General features: G+C 40.8%; 1 protein-coding gene across 1 annotated transcript in view; it reads right to left on the bottom strand.

The window, feature by feature from the left end:
* Positions 1-14,404, bottom strand: part of SVEP1 (sushi, von Willebrand factor type A, EGF and pentraxin domain containing 1) — a gene marked incomplete at its 3' end in the record, with an annotated part of 178,436 nt that overhangs the window by 27,353 nt on the left and 136,679 nt on the right. The window contains exons 37-38 of the mRNA XM_082842808.1: positions 4,983-5,655; positions 527-3,318 (exon numbers count right to left, since the gene is read on the bottom strand). Coding sequence (XP_082698934.1) covers positions 527-3,318; positions 4,983-5,655 — 3,465 coding nt within the window. The remainder of the gene's footprint in view (positions 1-526; positions 3,319-4,982; positions 5,656-14,404) is intronic.

The following is a 14,404-nucleotide window of genomic DNA, read 5'->3' as shown; positions in this document are numbered from 1 at the left end:
CCCGTGGGCCATGGCTGCTGAGCCTGCGCGTCCGGAGCCTGTTCTCCGCAGCGGGAGAGGCCACAGCAGTGAAAGGCCCGTGTACCACAAAAAAAAAAAAAAAAAAAAGTATGTGACTTTTGACCTGAATTCTTCAGCTTTTGCCTTATTTCTCCAACATCTGCATATATGAATATAATCATTAGGTTATAACAAGAAATTTATCAGCATAATGTTTAAAAAAGAGCCTGTGATTTAAGAGATATTAAAGCTAGCTAGAGGATCTTGCTGTTCCATGAAGTGCAACAGAATATGATAATTATATTAGGAACTACAGTCTGAAAGTGTAGAAATTTATTCTTACAAGTCAATGGATTTCTGCATAATTGTGGACAGAATAAAGCCAAGCTGAAGCCAAAGCTTCAGCTTTTGGACAGCAGCCCAGAGAGGGTGTTTTCTTCCCAGTTAGCTACACTTTTGACCTATCACTTTTCATTTTACAACCCTCCTGCCTGTGCCCCTTGGAGACTCTAGAGCCAGGTCTTACCTGAGTTTCACTTTACTTCCATAGGTGTGTACCTCTCCAGTTGCCACTGCACTGGAGACAGGTGGTGGGGGTCCACAGGACAGGGGCTCGCAGACAGGATAAGGCTGGCTCCACGTCCCTTTCTCTGTACAAATCAGATCTGAACTGCCTCGGATGACATACCCAGATCTGCAGTTGTAAGTTATCACATTTTCCTCCAAAGAGCCACTCTCACTGGTGAATGCATTTGGTATCGTTGGGGGAGAACCGCAAGAAGTATGTTCACAGCGTGGGAAGCCAGAGCTCCATTGGCCATTGGCTTCGCAGGTGATTTCAGAAAGTCCCAGGAGCTGGAAGCCTTTGAAGCACTGAATCCGAGCTGCCTGCCCGCAACCAAAATCTGTCCTGTTGACGGCTCCATTCTGAATGACTGGTGGGGAACACGTGCAAGGCAGGCAGGAAGGTGGGCTGCCACTCCAGGAACTATTGGAGAGACACTTTCTTGAAGGACTTCCATGGAGCTTATAACCGGGAAAGCACTGATACTGTATATGCCCTCCATGATAAAAGGAGAAGCCATTAGGGAAGCCATGGGCAAGATCTTCAGGAGGGCCACAGCTGACTGGTTTACAGAGAGGAACCTGGGCATCCCAGTTACCATCTGATTGACAGATGAGTTTGGGGGCACCGTGCAACACGTAGCCGTCTTGACAACGGAACACCACTTTCTTCCCGAAGCCATAGTCCAGGCCATCCATCACCCCATTTGCCACCTGGAGTGGGGGAGAACACCTGACAGGCACACAGATGGGAGTCGTCCCACTCCAACTTCCATCAGCAAGACAAACACGACTGCTGGCCCCCTCCATCAAGAACCCTTCATCGCAAGTGTACTCAACCTCTTTTTGGAATGTATACTCCTCTCCCTTTACCTGACCATTTGCTGAGACTGGAGGTGAACCACAGTCCACAGGAATACAAATTGGCTCATTCCTATCCCAATTTTTATTTTCTTGACACGTTCTCCTGTCAGTGCCATTCAACACGTACCCAGGATTACACTCATAGTACAATATGCTCAGGTACGTGTAGTTGCTTCCTTTGATGGAGCCATTCATAACTAGATTCGGTTTGGGGCATGAGATGGCCTCACAGAGTGGGGAAGTACCACTCCATTCTCTATTCTGTAGACAAAGTCTTACGTCGGAGCCCACCAGAGTGTGCCCAGGTTTGCAGCTATACTGTATGGCACTGCCCATGGTAGTCTCTGTAAAATGCAAAAAGCCGTTTTCAGGAGCAACAGGCAGGTCACATTCCACTGAAATGCACGATGGCGCACTGCCATTCCAGGTTCCATCCTCCTGGCAGATCAGCACAGGGTTCCCCAAGAGTTCATATCCTGGATTACAGGTGTACGAAACCAGGGTGTTGTATCGGAATTTTGCTGAATGTGTAGCAGGAGATCCCTTTGTGTTTCCCCAGGTTTTAGCCACTGTTCCCAGATGATGAGGCGGGTGAGGAGTCAGATATGGAACTTCCATCATGTCTTCTTCTTGGTTAAAATATTCCTGACCGTCTCTGACCTTAGTACAGTCTCCAAAATCAATGTGAGGGGGGAGACCGCAGTCTATGAGTACACATGTTGGGATGGAGCTTGACCATCCCGACTCTTCACAGGTCTGCATGGCGTGACCAGCTACCTGGAACCCAGGGAAGCAGCTGTAGATGATCATGGCACCATAGCTGTAATCTGCACCTTCTACGAAACCGTTCTCAATGGGATGTGGGGGATCACAGTGGATGGCACTGCAAGATGGGACATCCACATCCCAATCACCTGTCTCTAAACAAGTCAAGGCTTTGGGACCTTTGAGCCTGAAGCCCCGGTCACAAGAGTAGGTAATGGTCTGTCCATAGTGTAGGTTTGTGTAAGAGAATTTGCCATTCGAAATCTCCTTGGGCTTGGGGCACTCAATGGGCTTACAGGTTGGTTTTCTTCCAAGCCAGTGACCATTTTCCCCACAAAGAGTGGTAGAATTGCCCACCAACTCAAAGCCTGGCTTGCAGGTATAGAGAGCTGTGCTCAGATAGGCAAGACCTTGCACGTCAATGATGCCATTGAGGATCTCCTCAGGTTGGGGGCACTCTACTGGCACACATTCTGGCAGTGGAGAGCTCCAGGTGCCATCAGCCTGGCAGAAGGTGGTAGCATCTCCTCTTAAGAAAAACCCATCCACACAAGAATACTTGACAGCACTTCCAAAATGAAGAGCAGAAGAAGGAGCAGGGACACCGAAGGGAATCAGCGGAGGAGGGAGGCAAAGAACCATCTTACAAACAGGAAAAGAATCATTCCACTGCTGGGATGGCAAGCACTTCAGGACAGAGGGGCCCTGGAGGGCGTTCCCTTCTTTACAGGAAAATGTCACCACTCCCACCTCGGTGGGCAACTCCTTCAAAACCAGTTGGTTCTCCAAGAGGGGTGGCTCTGGGCACTTGGCGGGCACACACTTTTGGTTTGGCTTCTTATTCCATTTGCCGGATTTCAGGCACGTCCAAGAATGATCACCAATAAGCTCGTAACCCTCATTGCAGAAAAACTGAACCTTGGACCCTACTTCAAAATTTTCTCCTTTCCTGTAGCCATTCTGGATCGGGGGAGGTTTTCCACAGTTGAGAGGGATGCACGACAGAGGGGATTCACTGTGCCAGTGGCGATTGGCTTGGCAGACAAATACAGGACTTCCGACTGACTTATAGCCTGGGTTACACCGGTATCTCACTTCACTCTCAAAGGTCCTGCCAGCTGTATGCTGCATAACAGGGAGAAAACAATGAAGTACAATTTGTATAACACGCAATATAACTGACAAAATACAGCAAATCACAGTAAAGAAGAACTAAACTAAAATGCCTATGTTAAAATGTATCAATTAAGACATAAGCAAATGAGGACTTGTATTTTTCCAATAGGTCCACTCTATTTTTTTTATTTAAATAAACAAAAAGGATGGCAGAAGGTCAAATTAGGTAATCCCTACAGCAGAAATGTTGGCCACAGCGGTCAGCCCATAATAACTAAAGATCAATACTCTCTAAAACGATTGATGAGTTGATGGAGCAACACCAAAAATTATAAATTACTTGGTAAATTAAAAAAATCTCACCGACCAAAGCAGTGCTAGAGTGTGTTGTTTTACTCACAGAAAAGGAAACACACACAAACGTACATTTGTTTACGCTGTTAGATAATAAGAAAAACAAATTTTTTTATGGATATGGACCTACTGTCAGAGTTTTGTGTTCATCCTTAATATAATTTTAAAAAATTGCTGCCATGACGTAAGGGTGGAAAATAAAAAGTAACATTTTACCTTTTAAACAAAAAATTTAATATTCATACTCTCAACATTCAACTATATAAGGGAATAACATAATAAGAGGTCATTTTTAGGCAGTACCAAGATGAATTACTTATGAAAACTTTAAAAAAGATTGCAATGGTTCTTTTGTTAACGGTACGTCTAGCTTCTGTGGTGCAGTGAACTTCTTGGTATTTGGACATGATTATTTGTTTTGTTTATTTATCTATTCCTTGGGCACCCCACATGCATGTAAACGCCATGGCATCACAGACCTAATCCGTGTTATTAAATACTAGATCTCCAGTACTTACCTGGCACCTAGTAGGAGCTCCAGAAATATCTGTTAAATGAATAAATGAAGAAAGTCCCCTTACATATCCTAGACACCTTCTTCCAATGGAAAGCTAATACACCTGAGCAAAGGTCTTAAATAAAAGGCATTCACTGTTGTTTTAGAATATAAAGGAGAAAAGGTACTATGTAGGCGTGGGTTTTAAAAAAGTGTTTAATTAGAATACTGTCTCTTTAAAGTGACCCTTGATTTGGGGGAATAGACTGTTATTCCTGTTTTCTTGATAGATATAATGAGAAGACACATAGTAACGAGAAAGGAGGATATGTGTGGATCTGACAAAACCCTTTGTCCTGATGAAATTACCTTTAGGTTCCCTAAAAGAAAACTGCAAAAACCACCTTATGGTGAATGGATGGCTTACCCCCATCTTTTGTCTAAAAATAAGAAATGATAACAGATTTCTCTAGGTTCCATTTAGACCTTGATTTCTATAAAAATAAACAATACATCCATCTTGGAGTAACTTTTTATAAATCAAAATAGTATCTCTTAAAACTATTTTATTCTAACGTCATAGCTGGGCTAAAATATTGCTATAAAGTGTTTCAAGTGCCTATATGCTAGTAGAAGGTAGAAAGCTATAGATTAAAAGGATTCATGACCTCTATCAAATTCTCTCCAATATTTACCACCAACAGATTTAGCTGCTTCTGTTATTCACCTATTAGTCTATTCATGTCCCTGCTTCTGAATAAGCTACAATGGGCTGGCCCTGTAAACGATGAAAGCCATGGACACTTGTGAATCAGTCTCTTACCTCCAGAAAGCCATTCTCAACCTTTGGTGGTTCACTGCAAGATACAGGGTGGCATGTGGGTATGGGGCTACTCCACTGTCCCGTGGCTTCGCAGGCGCTCTTCTTCTCCCCTTTGATGTAGAAGCCCCTGTTGCAGCTATAAGCCACCACGGCTCCAAAACTGTAGTTTGATCCAATCGCATAGCCGTTCATGATGCGGGGTGGCTCTCCGCAGCGCACGGGGATGCACTGGATGGACATGGGGGAAGGGTTCCACTGCCCACCTCTCAGACATTCAATCTTTGCTGAGGTGTTCAGTACGAAACCCTCCGTGCATTTGAAGCTCACAACTGAGCCTGCGGCAAATTTTGCTTTGCTCACAGATTCCAAGATGCTGTAGGAAACAGCAGGGGGTTTTTCACAAAAATGAGCTATACAACGGGGCACGGCCTGACCTTCTGGGGGAACCCACTTGCCCTGGGCATTGCAGAGGAGCTGGGAGTTGTCTGCCAGGCTGTAACCATCTGAACAATAGTAGAATGCAATGTCTCCAAATAACCGATGGGCAGTCTCTGGAGAGGCATGTTCCACACTGGGGGGCTCATCACAGGAGACAGCCAGACACTGCTGATCACTTCTGCTCCACTTGCCATTGGCCAGGCACTCAATGGTGTCAGGACCGGCAAGGGTGTAGCTATGAGATTAGGGAGAAAGGAACAGTAACTAAGCACATTATTTGAGAAAAGGTGTTTGCATCCTCTTATTCTGCTTTTATTTTTTAAATCTTTCCACCAATAACTTTACTTTTATCCTTTATCCTTTAAAACAATATTTACTATTTGAATTTGAGCTTATTGATCAAATGACCTTCGTTTAAGATATACATCTTGTTATTAATATTAGGGCTTGTTCAGAAAGGGAAGTGGATTTTGCTATTTATACTACCAAATGTAAAATAGACAGCTAGTGGGAAGCAGCCGCATAGCACAGGGAGATCAGCTCGGTGCTTTGTGACCACCTAGAGGGGTGGGATGGAGACGCAAGAGGGAGGGGATATGGGGATATATGTATATGTATAGCTGACTCACTTTGTTATAAAGCAGAAACTAACACACCATTGTAAAGCAATTATACTCCAATAAAGAGGTTAAAAAAAACCTCTAAAAATTGTTACACATTTCTTTAAAAATAAAAATGAGGACTAAGCTACGGTCCTGTCTGACTCAATTCAAAGTTGGAACTTCATCTAGCTATAGATGATTTCCGTTGCTTAATTTGATCGCTAGTCTTTGAAACAAAAGCTCTGATGAACCACAGGTAGCCTGCATATAACTCCTAGCTATCCACTTGCTTATAATCAATGAACTTTAAAGGAGGGATTATAATTTCAGTCTCCATTGTTTCCTAAACCCTTAACCATGTGGTTAGCATTAAAAGCTGTGTCTGCATATGGCTCTGCTATTCAACCAGCACGAATAAATTTTGCTTTGTTTATGCACAGGTTATTTCCCCATATATGATGATAGATTGATGACTTACAAAAATCTTAATTATGCTCAAGTGCTCTCTCAATGAAGCAGAACAAAACATTAGGATACGCAGTATTAGAATAATTACATTTGAGTCATTCTGATTTTCATTCTCACTTTTGTACAGAAGCGAAAGAGGACAGGGAGTTTGAAAGGACTGTCTAACATCCGATCGGTCCATCGTCTTAATAATGAAGCGTAAGGGGACTAAAATAATTTGGCACCAACCGAACCCTGTTTAGAAATATTAATCTCTTCATTTTGCAGATGAGTGAATGGTTGTTCAGACAGGCTAGGAAATCTGCTGAGAGTCACACGGATGCAAGCAGCAGAGGTAGGATCGGAATTTGGTTTACTGGATTCCAACCCTTCTATCTTTCCCATGATGTTGCTCTAACTCTCTTCCTTTTTTTTTTTTAGGAGATGACTCTCCCTTTGTATGTATGTATGTATGTATTTATTTATTTTTAACATCTTTATTGGAGTATAATTGCTTTACAATGGTGTGTTAGTTTCTGCTATACGACAAAGTGAATCAGCTATATGTATACATATATCCCCATATCCACTCCCTCTTGCATCTCCCTCCCACCCTCCCTATCCCACCCATCTAGGTGGTCACAAAGCACCGAGCTGATCTCCCTGTGCCATGCAACTGCTTCCCACTATCTATCTTACATTTGGTAGTGTATACATGTCAATGCTACTCTCACTTCGTCCCAGCTTACTCTCCCCCCGCCCCGTGTCCTCAAGTCCATTCTCTACGTCTGCATCTTTATTCCTGTCCTGCCCCTAGGTTCATCAGAACCATTTTTTTTTTTTAGATTCCATATATATGTGTTAGCATACGGTATTTGTTTTTCTTTTTCTGACTTACTTCACTCTGTATGACAGACTCTAGGTCCATCCACCTCATTACAAATAACTCAATTTTGTTTCTTTTCGTGGCTAAGTAATATTCCATTGTATATATGTGCCACATCTTCTTTATCCATTCATCTGTCAATGGACACTTAAGCTGCTTCCATGTTCTGGCTACTGTAAATAGTGCTGCAATGTCCTCTCTCTTTTTAAAAGGAGGTCGGTTAGATCGCAATCGGTGGGTGTTCTGTGGAAACTGTATGGCAGTGTCATTAGTACAACTTATCTGACCTGCCCTTCAGCAAAGATTCTTAAGTCATTAGCTAGCAAAAATTTCTACTGAGGTCCCTTTTCGTTTTATAAGGAATCGGCTCTTATAGAGAGATTAGAATTCCTTCACCCACTCTGGCAAGATTTAGGAAATCTACAGGAAACAGAAAGATCAAGGAAAAAATGATAGGGCATCATCAGAGATATGTGTTCCTACCCTATCTACAGTCATATATCGTGCTATGGATAGAAGTGGTCTCAAAGCGAATACTCATAGCCTTCCCCAATAGCTGAGCACAGTCTCCAGTTAGGGTCTGCTGCAGTTCATTGTTGTGGAAAAGCTCAGTTCTTTGTATAAGAATATATAATAAATTTTTGGATGGCTTCTGTCTTAAAGGATCCAGGAAGATATACAAAGACAGTATGTTACAAGCATAGTTTTATTATTAAAAATAATAATGTATTATTAAAAATACATTGCCCTAGGTCTGAGTGCCTAGACTCTGCTATTCCTGTGTAGAATGGGCTCCATTTATAGAGGCTCTTTTTTCTGGGTCCCCTTCAATTTATTTTATCAATGTTTTGTAGTTTCAGTGTACAGATTTTTCACATCCTTGGTTTAATCTTTTTTTAATACAGCAGGTTTTATGAGTTATCTATTTTATACATATTAGTGTATATATGTCAATCCCAATCCCCAATTCATCCTCCCCCGCCAGCTTTCTCCCCTTGGTGTCCATACGTTTGTTCTCTACATCTGTGTCTCTATTTCTGCCCCGCAAACCGGTTCATCTGTACCATTTTCCTAGATTGCACATATATGCGTTAACATACGATATTTGTTTTTCCCTTTCTGACTTACTTCACTCTGTATGACAGATTCTAGGTCCATCCACCTCACTGCAAATAACTCAGTTTCGTTCCTTTTTATGGCCGAGTAATATTCCATTGCATATATGTACCACATCTTCTTTATCCATTCGTCTGTCGATGGGCATTTAGGATGCTTCCTATAGAGGCTCTTGAATGTTTTATATTTTTATAGCACAGTTTACATCCTTTGCACACTTTGAACCATGCATCATTATTTTCATGGGGTCCTTTGATGTTGCTACCGTATTTCATTGGCTGAAGTTTATAGACATCACCCGAGACATCCCTGATTTATTAGGATCCACTGTGCCATCTATACAGTGCTTCCTTTAGGTAATGGGACTGACTGCTTTGAGGCAGAAGCCTCTGCTTCCAGAACCTTCCTGATTCCTCAAAGCCTCTTGAGGACACAAGAACAGAGTTTTGTAATCTGGCAGCACTTCGTTAGGCCTCTGACCCCTGATCTGCTGGACAATCTCCACCAATGACTCTTCCCTAACGGAAAATCACAGCAAAAAGCTCTTCTGTAATATAATGGAAGATTACCACTAAATACATGTATCTTGAATAAATGAATTTAAAGACTGCGTTTTCAATACTATCCATACTTTCCTAGAATTGACACCATCCCTTTCTCTGACTTAAGAACTTGACTTTTCTTTATGATTCTCAATCAACATTTAGTTCTTCATTAGGCAATTGGGCCATGCTGTGTGCAAGAATCCCTTCCCTAGTGTACAAGGCAATGGCAGTGCATGTACTTTGTGTCCCAGATGAAATAGCTTTTGAGGGGAGTCGTGAAAGAAGCAGGAAAGGAAGAAAAGTAACAGGAGCAAAGAAATGGGAGTGTGACATAGCTGGGGGCTTGTGGGGACTTACAAGTAGTTAGGAATGGCCTATGAACATCTGGAAAAGGAAGCAGTGGTCACTAGGATCTTGTGTGTTTTTGACAGTTGTGGTGGTTAATGGGTGAAGATGCGGCAGGCACAGATTAACTGGAAAATGGTTTTTGACAGTTCCTTTGACAAGGATTCTCATAGGATTTTAGCAGAAGAAATGCTGCTAGAACAGAAAGATATTTAAGTGGTTTATTAACTGGATGACCCAAAGAGTATTATTGGTTAATAGAAGTAAGCTAGTTGGGCGTTTCGTATCTTCTAATGTCACAAAACTCTGTCCTTAGCCCATCAGTTTGTAAGCAAAACATAACTGTAGGGTGAAGGATAAGGGTTTTAACAGGGCAGTTCAATGTTTCTAATCTTACTAGGTAATATTTAACAAAGATAAAATGGGAGGTCCCGTATATAGATAATAAAGAAAAACTGCACAAAGGGAAACCTGGCTTAGTGGCAGCCAATGTGAAAGACTTTAGTTTCCTTGAATGAGTCAATGGTGACATCCTTAAAAGGGTTACTGCATCTTTAGAAACTCATTTATCCGGAAAGAGAAGAAGAGAAATGAAATAAATTGTCATGTTTTAAGTACCACGTGTCAGTCCCTAGGCTTGGTGTTTTTATCTCTCTTGCAGTTACATTCTAATTTGCACATTCAGCTCTGGGTATCACAATTCAAAAAGGGCTATAGACCTATTGGAATAGGCTCAGAGGACAGTGACTCTGAGAGTGAACAGACTTGGAATCATGTCCATTGATGAGAAAGAGAAAGGCAGATTTGAGGTTGAGCTGGCTGAAACGTCTGTCTAAACGTCTGTCTCCCTACACCTTCACTTCCAAAGCTGCAAGCCTGGCATGTTAACCAGAATGTAGGATCATTTTTTAGTCATGGAAATGTTATGAAGGGGCTGGGATCCCTTACTGAAACCTCTCAATTAGCTCTAATGATCTATTTGTAGAACCTTGGGGCCAAGCTATCACTACTTGAATGGCTGGCATTTCAGAGGAGCAGAGGAATTTACACTGAGTGGCTTCAAAAATAAATAAATAAAGCCAGTGCTTTAGACTAGACAGCATATTCAGTGAAGATGGGGACAGAGGCTATCAAAAATAACTGTCTCCTGAAACATATATATATATCAGTTAGTCTTTTAAGATGCTAAAGAAGGATATATTCTCTGAATGGCAAAAAAAAGAGGAATTAATTTGTAGTTATTGCCTAGATAGAACTATAACTGGTCTCTGATCGAACAGCCACACCATTTCATTATGTTAGAAATCTAAATGAGTGTTAAGATTTTTGGAAGACATATTCCACCTGCTTATGTAAAAGAATCACTTAAAAATGATAAAGTTTTGTACAGGTGATAAGATACATCCTATATACATTGGCTACTAAAACAGGAAAAATTGGAATTGGTACAAATCTAAAACATTGAAATATTTAATTTTACTCTGTGTGACCTGTTGTATTCTCATTCAAGAGACACTGGGGACACCCTTGCAGTCTGTTATTAAAAATCAGGCCATATGGGGCTTCCCTGGTGGTGCAGTGGTTGGGAGTCTGCCTGCCGATGCAGGGGACGCGGGTTCGTGCCCCGGTCCGGGAAGATCCCACATGCCGTGGAGTGGCTGGGCCCGTGAGCCATGGCCGCTGAGCCTGCGCGTCCGGAGCCTGTGCTCCGCAACGGGAGAGGCCACAACAGTGAGAGGCCCGCGTACCGCAAAAAAAAAAAAAAAGAAAGAAAAAAAAATCAGGCCATATGTATTATAAAACAAGTTGTTTTCCTCCATAATTCCAAGGAAAATTGTCCCATCGATATTACAGTGATGTCATAGAATGACACATTTTAGGATACACTGGCTGTAAATACATTATCATACTTCTGGAATGATAACAAAAATCCTTTGAAAATGGGCAGAGTAATCTCCAGATGCAATTTTCAGTGATTTGATTCATGGAGCGAACGCCTACTAAGAGGCATGGGCCTGGGAAGCTTTGTGAGAAGGCTCCCCAGTGGGTTATTAGCTCTTCTCTTCTGCGAAAAAGAACCTTAAAAGAGTCTTAAAAGAGCAGCATACTAGATATTTAAAGGGCTGCAATTGAATAAGAGCAATAGAAAGTATAAATCTGTATCAGTAATTAGTTCTGTTTTCAATTGAAAAAGATTACAAAAATGTTATCGTAGTGTATTCACTAATTGCATTTAAAAGTCTATATTTGAAAAGACTCAAAAGGGAAACATTCTATCAGGATGTTCGGATGTCAATGACCCTTCCTTCCTACTGAGTTTCTCACCAAGAGAGTATACATGAGGATGAAAAGGAAAACGGGAAACAAGTGAACATTTTATTAATTGAGGCAAAAAGCTGAAAACCAGTGTAATGTTTTGAAAAAAGGTGAATTTGGAAGGCCAATTTCAGGGCAGGAGACAGAAATCAGACTTATTCCTTTTCTTCTCTGGCATTCATCTTACTACTCCAGTCTCCTAAAGTCTCTACTCTTCTATCCTAATCTTGAGAGAGTGTCTTCTTTTCTTAACCCAAGGAAAGGCCCATGCAAAGCACACCACCAATAAGAGAAGACAAAAATACTGAGACCAAAACAATAATGTGTGTATGTGCACCCAATAAACAGGAGTGGGTAGCTTAAATGGTGTGTAGGTCAGTGGTCTGTGTTAGGCAGCCCCAAGGGAGAAGAGGGAATTGAAAGGGCTAGGGAGGGAAATAGGCCCTAACATTCTTATCAGGCCAACAGCATTTTAGGAAGTGGAAGGAGACAGCAGGATGCCAAAGCCATTACACAAAAGTCATGACATGAACACAGTGATTCCATCCTGGAATAGAACAGACATTAATGCATGTTGACCTATGCTAATCAATCCCTTGGTGGGGAGAGAGAGAAAAGGAGTGAAGAGAGAGAGGACAAGCACTGACTTCTAGTTCTGGCTATAATATTGTCTGAACACCCTCGCTATATAACACTTGATGAAATACAACAGAAATTATTTTAAATGCATAGCTTAGCTGACCAGAAAGGAAATCTCCATGTGCCAGAAATGAAGAGGAAATTAAAAACAGAAAAGTAAGCCTGTGAATGAATGCTATGGCTGCCCTTGGATTGGACAGGAAAGGGGAAATAGAGAGTAATAGCTGAGTCTCTGGCAAGAATCTATGTCCTAGAAGGACATACACTGAAAGGATATTCACCAGAAAAATTCCACCTAGAGGCCTAGTGAGATGACAAGTGAGATCTCTGTATTTGCTGGGAATCTGGCTGGAAAAACAAAGTCCTGGCTAAGGTAGCAGAACCCAGGACTGCACGTCATGTGGACTTGAGGGTAGGGTTTATACCACTCATTTTGTATGGAAAGCCTTTGAACTGATAAATAAATCTGAAAGTAGGTTTTTGGATGGTGATACTCCTGGGGCACCTAGAAGAAAATATAATCCTTATACTCAGACCATTAAAGGACTGTCACAGATCAAACAAGTCCCAAACACTACAAGGACAGAATCTGAAATTACAAAACACACATGCACGCTTTCCATCATGAATGGGTCAGTAGACAGAACAAACAGCAAGATGAGGGCACCAATAAATTGAGATGATAGAAAAAGTGGTCTAAAATCTAAAACAAAAAATGAAATAAATATGTTCAAATAATTAAGGACAAAAACCCTTAAAATCCTATTTAAAAAGAAGAGACTGTAAAAAGAAATAGTTGAAAAATAAAGAGAAATTCTAAAAATAAAAATATAGAAAATAAAAATTCATAAAAAGGGGACACGTTTCAAAAGCAGATTACAGATAGTAGAAATGAAAATTAGTGAACTGGAAGATATATGTGAGGAAATTATCCAAATGCAACCCAAGTTTTTAAAGAGATGGGAAATGTGACAGGTTAATAAACATGTAAAGTAGAAATAAAAGCTCCAATATTTATCTAATAAAACTTACAGAAATAGAGAAAAGTGAAAGTTAAGAAGAATATTTAAAGTGAAAATAGCTTATTCTAAAATTGGTGAAAGATACAAATTCTCAGATGTAAGAAGTACAATGAGCCCTGAACAAGATGAATGGCAATTAGTACAACTTCAGTCATACCACAGAGAAACACCAAAACAACGAAGACAAATTAAAAAAATAAATAAAGGGAAAACACATTACTTATAAAGGAACAACAATTCAACCAGTTTCTCAACCTCAGCACTACTGACATATTGGACCAGACAATTCTTTGTTGCGGGGGTCTGTCCTATGCATTGTAGGATGTTTCAGCAGCATCCCCAGACTCTGTTCACTAGTTCCTATAGCACCTTCCCTCAACGGGGACAACCAAAAACGTCTCCAGACATTGTCAAATGTTCCTGGAGGGCAATATTGCTCCTGGTTGAGGGCTACTAAATTAGACTGATGGAATCCTCAATAGAAACACTAGAAGTCATAGGGCAATGGAAATATCTTTCAAAAATGTTTATGGAAGCAAACTATTAATGTAGACTTGTATACCCAGCTAAACTATAATTCAAGAGCAAGGGTAAAATACTATTATTTTCAGACAAAGATTGTGTAACATACTGACTCTTGCCAAAAGAAAGATATAAAGGATGTACTTTAGGAAGCAGAAGCATTAAACCCAAAGGAAGGAGTGGGATGGAAAAAGCAATTCATAAAAATGAATGCTTTTTATGAAAGATTCATAAAAATGTTAGTAAATCTAAATAAGCATTGAGTATATTAAAAAAATGACTAATTTGGAAAGTTGTAAAATAAGAGGGAAGTAAAATGTAGATAGTGATAAGACATTTAAGATGAGAGGGGTGACAGACACAAATATTTTCTAAGATCTTTGAGTTGTTCAGCAGAAAGGCAAAGAAATTGAGTATGATCTCAGAGTAGGAAAAACTTCTTAAATTTGACACATACAAAAAACAAACTCTAAAGGAAACAATTGATAAATATTAAGGACTATCTAGTATAAAGTTAAAAATATGCATGCCTCATGACCCAACA

Source organism: Leucopleurus acutus (assembly GCF_964270905.1).
Source record: "Leucopleurus acutus genome assembly, chromosome: 7".
NCBI lineage: Eukaryota > Metazoa > Chordata > Mammalia > Artiodactyla > Delphinidae > Leucopleurus > Leucopleurus acutus.
The sequence above is the reverse complement of the archived record's forward strand: the minus strand, read 5'-3'. Positions and strand labels throughout refer to the sequence as shown.